This window comes from Arachis ipaensis, chromosome B08 (assembly GCF_000816755.2).
Source record: "Arachis ipaensis cultivar K30076 chromosome B08, Araip1.1, whole genome shotgun sequence".
Taxonomy (NCBI): domain Eukaryota; kingdom Viridiplantae; phylum Streptophyta; class Magnoliopsida; order Fabales; family Fabaceae; genus Arachis; species Arachis ipaensis.
In genome coordinates this window covers 23,085,896-23,095,913 of record NC_029792.2, presented here as the reverse complement: position 1 = coordinate 23,095,913, position 10,018 = coordinate 23,085,896, and the positions used below count along the sequence as shown (strand labels likewise).

Below are 10,018 nucleotides of genomic sequence, written 5' to 3'. Positions count from 1 at the left end.
ATAAAATATAAAATATTCTTTTTAAAATAATCTCATAAGTTTGGTGCAATAAATTTCAAATAAATTTCTCCCTAGTTATCCGTGATAGAAAGCTTTAAAAAGTTAAATTCGGTGGCATAAGCAATGCTTGATGATAAATAGATCATAGAATCTTACATTTGAAGATACTAAATAGTAAATACAGTCAACTCTCAAAGTTCACAAGTAAGACACGTAAATTTCCAATTCCATACTTAGTGACAAGATGGTAAATATAGCAAAAATTATGTCCATTTCAGGAAGAAAAAGGATTGGCTTTGGGGCAATCTATATTAATCTCCTTTGACAAGGCGCGAAGCCATGAAAATTGAAAGATTTTCAACCTTCCATTAATAAATTTCCTATATAAATATTCTTAGGGTTTTTTATTCCCCACCCTTTTCATTTCTATTTTAACAATATTTTTCTTATTTTTCCAGCTCGTTGGTAATGTTTTTTGATTTACTAAACACATGTCATTTGTATTACTTAAAAAATTATTGATATAACAATGAATTTAGATCCTCAAGTTAAACTTTTATAATACTGCTAAGTTGACGGTTATTATGACTAGATTAAATCAAGCGTCACATATACAATATACAGTATGTAACATATAATCAATTAATGATTAATAAAACGAAAAGTTTTGGTACCAAAGTATTAAAAGTAATTTATTAGAATTAATCTAATTATTCCTTTTACCCCAATTGACTGATAAAATCCAATTATTGTCTTCGAGAATTGAGGAGGTAGAGTCTCTACTCTCTACTAAAAGGTTTCTTATTTTTAATTTTTATATGTCACTATTCACTTCCTAGAAATTGATACTTTTAATTAAAAAATTATCAAAATAGGAACTATCTTGAGCAACCAGATTTTATTAATCATATAATTATAATTATTTTTTAAATAATTATTCACATAATTAATATAAAAAATAATTATTTTTATTAATATAATATTATGTAATTAAATCTGAGTATACTGAAAATGAAAATAGGGTTGAAAATGAAAATAGGGTTTCAAAATCGAAGTTTGAATTTAAAATTGCATAAATCCCCACATAAAAAACCAAGAGCGAGTCAGGAACCATAAAAAATTGGCTAATCGTAAATAAGAAAAAATTAGATCTTGCCGCACTCCTTCGCCGCCGATGATGAGCCGATCGAAATTGGAGCCGCCGTCTCATCAGGCGCCGTGCATCCCCAAATATGCGTCTCCCGACACCTCCAAGTCTCTCTCTATCTTTTGCGTTTTTTCTCTTTTTAGTTTTTAATTTTATTTCACTTCCTTACTCCGCTTACCTAAACAAACACCTTGAAGAAAAAAAGAAAACAAAAAAAATACTCGCTCTCTTTTGCTCTCTTGTATTTTTCATTTTCCTTGTTTCGCCGTGGAATAAATTAAAATAACAGAAGGAAAGCATATTCTTCTTCTTGTTCTCCGAAGATGGAGATGGACCCTGACGTTGTTGAAATTCTTCCCCCAATTCACCGAACTTCCAGATTGGTTAAGCAAAATCAGGTTTTTACTTTGTTGATGATCCTGCTCCTGCTCCCACTATCCTTTTTAATTTATTATTTTTTTAAGAATATAATTTTGTCCTTGCGAGGTTTCCTGAATTTGATCAAAGGTTGCATCTTTTTAATATTATTTCATCTGGGTGCTTATTTTGTCAGCCATGATCACCTATTAGAAGATCTTCGTCCTTTTTGGGATTTACTTGTTTTTGTTTGTGCCTTGTGAGCTCGTCAAGTTCTTCGTTTTTTCTCGCTCTTCTTTTTCCTCGACATTTTTGCCCCTTTTTTAGTTGGCTCTGTTGTTCATGTTTTTATTATGACATAACTCTTTGCTATCGTTATGCCACTTTATGGTAACCCTTCGTTGTTGTTTCTGTGTGTGAGCATAGAATTGATTGTGTTTACTGAGAACGTTCAGTTGTGAGTCATTGCTATTTTGCGGTTGTATCCAAATTTTTAGATCGAATTTTGGAATTGATTATGCCTTCCTGTTATGTTCTATTACCCTTTTGGGTCTTCAATAATGATTGAAAGTTAAGGGGCTTTGAAAATAGATAATGGCTATGCTATGCTTTGTAGTTTGTACAACCTTTAGCTTGGTTAATATTTTCCTATTTGGACTTTACATAAACTTTAGTGATGATCTTATTTCATTTTTACATAGGACAATATGGTTAGTTAACACCAACAATTTTACGTGCATGGTGAAGTTATGGAAGCCTGTCAGAAATCTGTGATCCATGCTATAACTTAAATATGGCAAAATTGTAATCTAAAACACTTAGGTGTGAAGGCACTGCAGCTATGTTTGATGCAAATGTTTGCTACTTAATTTGTGTTTGAATATATGAATGTTTCTGGTCTGCATTTTCCTTACTCAGATAGAGTAATTCTATTTTACTTTACTAGGCCATTCCACAGGATGTGATTGAAATTGACAACGACGATGATTGCGAGGATTTAATGATAATTGGTGAAAAAGTTGGTAAAAGTAACAAGGGGAAGACAATTGAATCTATTCACAATGGCTATGGCAATCAAGTTGTGGTTTGTATAACATTTGTTCGTTATATTTATCTTTTCCAAGATGAAACATGAGTATAACATTTTGCTTGGAATCATTTCCAGGAAAGTGGGTTTGAGACTTCTACTGGTCATTCTTCGGTACCACATAACCTAACTAGTGTTGATGCTCATGTTGCGGATCTATCATATGATGATGATGAGGATGCTGATGATGACTACATTGATTTTATTTCTGAAGAGTATGCACAAGTCGATGAGTATGCTTTATTACAGGCACACTTTGATAATGTGGATATACCTCCCGGAATTGAGGCACCGTTTACTTGGTTGCCAGAATATGAACAAGGTTTGAAGCAAACTGGGAATAGTTCTTTGCATCCTTGGTATCCTACACAATCAGATGCTGAAATTCCTCAGGTGATAGAGTCAGCTAAATCTAAAATCATAGGATCTTCAACAGGTGCTTCTAATTTTCAAATGAACATGGGTGATGTTGATCACTCCTCTGGAATAAATTTGGCTTCTCAATCTGCTCATAGTAAGAAGAAAGTAGCTAATTCACAACGCAGGGTTCGTGGTTCGCACACATTATCAGGACCCCACTCATCTAAGTCTCAATGGTTTTCAGGACCTTTCCATGTTAAAAAGACACCTGCTATTGGTTTCGTCGGCAATTCAGAGGCTGTGAAACCACCACCGGCAGGTGCACCACCATTTTGGAGGAAATTTAAAACTGCTAAGAAGCTAGGTGGCAGTAGCAGTTTGTACCATCCAAGTTTCATTGGACAGAATGGATCATTTCATCCACCAGGAATGGAATCAAAAGGCCCATGGTCAACAAATTTTCAGAATTTTATGCCAACTTTTTCTGATTACAATGCTAATTCAACTAGCTATGGTCCACTTGATTTTCTTCATCCTCCTCCTGGGCATATGCAGTTTAACACATCGGTTCACAATTCTGCCGGAGAAGGAAATAGTGGAGATAGCCCAGTTGTGGCCATCTCTGATGAAGATCGGGATGAAATCATGATGAAATTTCGAAGTTTTAAACAATTTGACACTGTTGAAGATCCATCAGATCATCGCTTTGTTGGCTATAACTCTTCCTTGAAGCAGGTAAACTTTTTGGTCAGCATTTTGATATACATTTTGTTTTATTTCTAAGGTTAATTGTTTGATAGTACCATGAATTGACTATTTTGTTTTGCCATTGATTATTTCTTGAACAGCATCCAAAGAATTGGGCTAAAAAAATCCAGGATGAGTGGAAGATTTTGGAGAAGGATTTGCCAGGTCAGTTTGTTACTGTGTTCCAGTTTCCAAATGGATGTTATATATTCTGATTCTTTCAATTTCTCCTCAACAGATACAATATTTGTCCGAGTTTATGAATCAAGGATGGATCTTTTGAGGGCCGTTATTATCGGAGCAGTGGGGACTCCTTATCATGATGGTCTTTTCTTCTTTGATGTTTTCTTCCCCAGTGGCTATCCCAATGTACCGCCGGTAAGTGGTTGATGATAAGCGAATCTAGTTCACACTATTTTGTCGTCTACTCTCTTTAATTTAAGTCTTAGACAAGAGACTTTTTCACTGCAGCAAGTTTACTACCACTCTGGAGGTCTTCGACTCAACCCGAACTTGTATAATTGTGGCAAAGTATGCCTTAGCCTGCTTAATACCTGGTCTGGCAACAAGAACGAGAAGTGGCTTCCAGGTGTTTCAACAATTCTGCAGGTTCTGGTCTCTATACAAGGTCTAATTCTCAATACGAAGCCTTACTTTAACGAACCTGGATATGCACACATGAGTGGTTCCGCAAATGGTGAAACAAAGTCCCTGCAGTATAATGAGGACACATTCATCCTTTCATTAAGAACAATGATGTATATGATGAAAAGGCCCCCCAAGGTATGATTCTAATCTTGGTAATCTTATATCTCAAACAAGATATTTGTCTTCAAAAGTTTGATTGCCATGTTTACTTGTATCATCTCTCGTCTTTGTATCAAGCTCAACTTTATGAATTTGGTTCTTCTAAAGTGGAAAAATTGCTATAGTGATAAAGTGAGGGGTTAATCACCATTGAATTTGTAACTTCCATCATAAGTGAGCTCCACTATCTTAATTAAAGGGTGATTAAATACTTACTTTTTCAATTTACCAATATTCTCACTTTAGAGGAACTTCATCCCAACTTTATGTACGGTTGACAGTTTTTGAAGATTGTTATATTTCTATGTTGTTGACCTTTAATTACCATTCCGAATCATCAATAATTATGACCTACATCTGAGAAATTGCTATGTTTACTATATTATAATGATATTCCTGGAGTTCACAATACGGAAGTTTGTCAGGTAGCGATGAAGGTAGTTTAGTATTACTTCGAAAAATGGAATTCATGTCAATGAAGAGGAATCCAGCAAGTGCCAGAATAGGCAATTTTTTCTATTGTGGATTCCTTGAACTTGTGTTTGTCCCATTTGAGGTTTTGAAGTTCAACTGTCCATTTTATTTTTGGTTTCAGCATTTTGAGAACTTTGTTACGGGGCATTTCTATAGCCGAGCTCATGATATTCTAGTGGCATGCAAAGCGTACATGGAGGGTGCGCAAGTTGGATGTTTGGTCAAGGGTGGGGTTCAGGATGTCGACGAAGGCGACAAAAGCTGCTCGAAGCAGTTCAAGGAATCTCTAACTGGATATGTGAGTATGATTGTCAAAGAGTTTGCAAAAATTGGAGTTAAGGACTGTGAGAAGTTCCTCTCCACCAAAAAAATAGTGAACAAGCCTTTGTCTTTGCCTGCAGCCTGAACATTCTCATTGTGATTACCAATTTTGAGACTTTGATACAAAAGGCTTATTAACTAAATAGAAGGTTTATGTTTAAGTGGCTAACACTTTCAGGGCACTGCTTTCTGCACATATTCTGGATGATGTATATAGTTACAGTTGCAGATAAATATTTAAAGGACATTGCTAAGGTCACAGGAGATAAATATGTCTATTCATGATCTCAATTTGGCTTCTGTCTGGTTGCTTTTGACTTTTTCCTATGTTTCTTTTAGGGTTACGTTGACAACACTGCTTTACATAAGATATTAAGATAGTGAATTTTATGGTAATTATGATTAAAGTGGTTAATGATGGCTATAATATTTTGGTAACAATTAAAAAGTGTAAGTAAAATTACGGCAATATTTTTTTACTATTTAGTAATATTTTTAAGTGATCTTCATCTTGATAAAAAAATTTTCGAATATTGTTCTTGACAAAAATATTTTTAAATAATTTTAAAATGTGTCAAAAATGTCTAGTCTTGATTAAAAAACTTGTTCTGTTAAAAAAAATTGTGATGTGACTTGTCATATAAGAAACTGTTTGTCATATCATTTTGTTACGTTTGTAAATAATTTGAGAATATTTTTGTCAATAACAAAATTTAGAGGTAATTTTGTTAGTGACAAAATAATTCGGGTGCATTTTTTTTAGTTTATTCTATTTTTAAATAATAAAAAAAATATAATTTTAATTTTCATTGTATTTTTAAGTATTGTGAAAATTTTATAACCACTTTAATCATAATCATCATAGAATGTATTTACTAAGTTACAAACTATTCAAAGTTTTTAATACTCTTGGTGACTTTTCAAACATAGCCGGCTGTATACTCTATAACCTCTCATTTGCAATATCCAAACGGATTCTAATTAATTTGACTTGAATTATAAGGTTAAGTTTCTGTTCTTTTTTTCTTTTCCCAGTTCCCACTAGAGTTGCGAGACTTCTTTAAGAAAAAAATGAGTATTGTTAGCTTATAACCATGAACATGTGATCTAATAGTTACTTTACTTGGTCTCTTAACTAAGTGATGGAGATTCTATCCCTCATTCTTGCGAATGAAAATCATTTTATAGCCAGACTTTTAACCCTTAATTAAAAGTTTAAGGGTCCAAGTGATTAATCATTGTTTTATATATATACATATAAGAAATTGTGCATATAATTTTGTATGGTGTATAATTTCCAGGTTTTTTTAATATGAAATTATAATATTTTTCCTGATGTACCCTGTCCTAGGGGGCAACATCCTATCCGTTATTCACGGATAGATGGAATGCACTAAAAACTAAAAAGTCTTCATTGCTAACTTGTTTTTTGGTCTTTGACTCCATAGTTTCTTCTGCCTTAATGAGTGATGAAGAATTATTCCAAGTCTTTGTGGTCAACCATAATAGGGAAGACAAATAAATAAATAAATAAATAATAACATTTGAAACATCCAAGAAATTGTTTTTTCGTATTCTATTATGCATGGGTTGAAAATCTCTAACGAAAGGAAACTTCCCTGAAAATGTATGAGTAGAAAGATGGTCCAATCAACGTCACAACTCTATCTTTAAGTATATTACATCCACTCCTAGTGATCTCTAACCAATAAAAAGAACCACAAATTTCATCGCAAATCACAATCATGGGAACTCGATAACATCGGAAGGAAATATATAAAAACGAAATCGTTCTGTTTTGATTGGATGTAAAAAACAAATGACTTCATTTCACCGTTATTCAAAATGACAAGAGAGTGCTAGCTCACTCCGTTTACTGAGTCATTGTTGAAACGGGATCGAGGGACCGGGATAGTGTTTGGAGCTCGACCTCGAGGACAACAATAATGCAATTGAAACCTTAGGGATCAAATCAGTACACGGCGTTAATTAGAGACCGCTTAGGGTTAGTGATTAGAACTATTATGATTATTATTATAGTAGATTATGAGATTGACTAATTTAGCTTTAAATAACTGTAATAATTACGGGTGTACATATGGGTCGAGTAAATTTGGGTTCGTCTTGGCTCTAATGTTAAATAATGACTGGGTCTATTGATTCTTACCCAATAAAATCTTTTATTTTCTAATTCAACAAATATGATTAAAAATAAAATAATAAACTTATAATTAATATAATATAATATTAAAATTAATTTAAAACATATATACTTTTTTTAGTTTTCTTAGAGTGCTCATGAACCGGGTGTAGCCGAGTTCGTCTTGACCCGGACCCGATCCTAAATAATGATCGCGTCTATTTTTGCTTCTCAAAGGATTCAAACTTAATGCTCGGTAACTACGACTATTTAGTAGAGACATACAGAGATTATATAAGTAAACTCAATTCTTCTTTTCTCCCTCAACCACTCCTCTCTGATAACACAAACAAACTCTTGATCATTGTTATGGATCCTCTTGTCTCAGTTATCTTCTTTCTCTTCACTTTCTTGTCCATCAAGTTTGCCTCTTCTGCTTCAGAACTCTCGTATAACAACCACTGTAACTCTTTTGTCTCATACTCAACACCTTCCAACAAAAGGGTGAACACTTTCCCTCTTGGTGATACTCACAATGGTTACTTCCAAGGAGGGAAGAAGATCACTGGCCTTGGAAATGGAAAAACATGGAGCCAATTCTCCTTTTACCTTCAACCAAGAAGAATCCAAACAACTGAGGCCTCTCACTTATTCAAACTTGAAGGCCTTGTTTCATTCAGGAGCACTCTTACATGGAACTTCACCTATGTTCAAAGCCGAAGTCACCGGTGGAGGAGAATTGGTCACGGCAGTGATCTTGTAACCTCTTTTAAGCTTGAAGGGTTCTGGTCTGAATCCTCAGGGAAGGTTTGCATGGTTGGCAGAGGCACTTATTTTTCCGAAATAGGTGAATCTATTGGCCTTGAAGCTGTGTTTAAGCTTAACAATGTGTTCAGTTCAAGTAATATCAGTAGCATGGTCATTGGAAAGTTGGAGAGCTTGAGTTCTGAGAATGATAAGAGTTACTTTGAACCAATTTCTTTGTTCATGTTTCCAAAAGAAGCATACGACTATACCTTAGATTCCACAGAGGCAGATAAAGAATGCTCTTCTGGAATTGATGCTGCACAAGGTTTGTCATTGGATTCAAACTCCTTAAGTTTTTGCTCAAATTCAATCTCAAGAGCCATTGCTATGCTCCCATTGGAGTACTCTGATGAATGCAATTCTCCTAAGAATTGCACTCCTATTGATGGCAGTTCTGGACAATTGCCAACACTAATGTCTTTGAAAGCCATTCAGTGTTCTCATTCTCAGAAGCATAGGATGAGGGTTCTTCTTGAATTTTCAAATAATAGTTACTACTACTATGGTATGAACCAAGAAAAAAATCCCCAAAACATATTAGTAGGTGAAGGGTGGTGGAATAAGAAGAGCAATGTTTTGTGTGTAGTAGCTTGCCATATCAAGGAAATTTCATCTTCCGTGGATGGCGCTCGTGTTGACGATTGCTCAGTGAGATTAAGATTGAGGTTCCCCTCGACTTGGTCGATCAAAAACACTAGTAGCATAGTTGGGGAAATTTGGAGCAACAAGACTGCAAATGAACAAGGCTACTTCAAGAGGATCAAATTCAGAAATGATGAACCTCAATTGATGGTGGTTGGTCATGGCTTAGAGTATAAGTACAGCCAACTAGAAATAGCTAACAAATCATGCCACAACCAAAAACCTGTTAAAGGCCAGGGGAAAAGCTATCCAGAGGCATATTCTTATGATATGAGATTTGATATGTCAGTTAAAGAGTCAAGAAAAAGAGTAGCTTGGGGTTATTCAGCTCCTTTATTTGTTGCTGATCAATTTTATGATTTGGGGATGCCTATGTTTTTGGATTCTGTTTCAAGCTTCTCAGATCCAGTTCCTCATCCTGATATCCACAACAACAATAATGGTAGCTTGTTCAACATTAGCTACAAGATTAGCCTCACACCGCTGTCTTTCTCGGGGATAGATGACAAGAATTCTTTCTTCAGTAATAAGTCATTTGAGACAGTGAAGCTCACTGCCGAAGGAATTTATGATGCTCAAGGTGGAACCTTGTGTATGGTAGGCTGCCGCAAAGTTTCCTTAAAAAATGCTACAAATACGTATTCTTTGGACTGTGAGATTATGGTGAACTTTCAGTTTCCACCATTAGGTACAACCGATGGGAGGCGTATCAGGGGAAGCATCGAAAGCACGCGCAAAAAGTCGGATCCTCTTTACTTCAAGCCTTTAGACCTATCTGCATCAACAAATTACATGATATCATTAAGAAGGAATGCTTGGAGAATGGATATGGAGGTCATCATAGCACTGATATCCACCACTCTAGCATGTGTTTTTGTTGGATTGCAACTCTACCATGTAAGGAGGAACCCTGATGTGCTACCCTTCATCTCAATTATGATGATGTCGATTCTCACTTTTGGCTACATGATACCTCTTGTTCTGAACCTTGAAGCTCTTCTCAGCCAAAATCCTAACAACAAAAACATTGTATATGGCTTTGGTGGATGGCTTGAAGTCAATGAAATCGCGGTGAGGCTAACAACCATGGTAGCTTTCTTGTTGCAGTTCCGGCTCCTATATCTTACTT

At 35.0% G+C, this 10,018-nt stretch overlaps 2 protein-coding genes across 4 annotated transcripts in view; both read left to right on the top strand.

Annotated features, from left to right (window-relative positions):
• Window positions 1,097–5,600, top strand: LOC107612864 (probable ubiquitin-conjugating enzyme E2 25). Of its 3 annotated transcripts, none has more exons than XM_016314628.2 (8): window positions 1,097–1,254; window positions 1,437–1,545; window positions 2,451–2,582; window positions 2,670–3,686; window positions 3,800–3,863; window positions 3,937–4,076; window positions 4,170–4,481; window positions 5,101–5,600. In XM_016314628.2, the coding sequence occupies exons 1-8, from the start codon at window positions 1,175–1,177 to the stop codon at window positions 5,383–5,385; spliced, it is 2,139 nt and encodes a 712-aa protein (XP_016170114.1). In that variant the 5' UTR covers window positions 1,097–1,174; the 3' UTR covers window positions 5,386–5,600. The 3 variants fall into 3 exon arrangements, with proteins under 3 accessions (XP_016170114.1, XP_020964802.1, XP_016170113.1); XM_016314627.1 differs by having other exon boundaries at window positions 1,099–1,254; window positions 2,451–2,588; XM_021109143.1 differs by lacking the exon at window positions 2,451–2,582.
• Window positions 7,810–10,018, top strand: part of LOC107610755 — a 2,791-nt gene continuing 582 nt past the window's right edge. Inside the window, exon 1 of the mRNA XM_016312758.2 lies at window positions 7,810–9,978. Coding sequence (XP_016168244.2) covers window positions 7,810–9,978 — 2,169 coding nt within the window. The remainder of the gene's footprint in view (window positions 9,979–10,018) is intronic.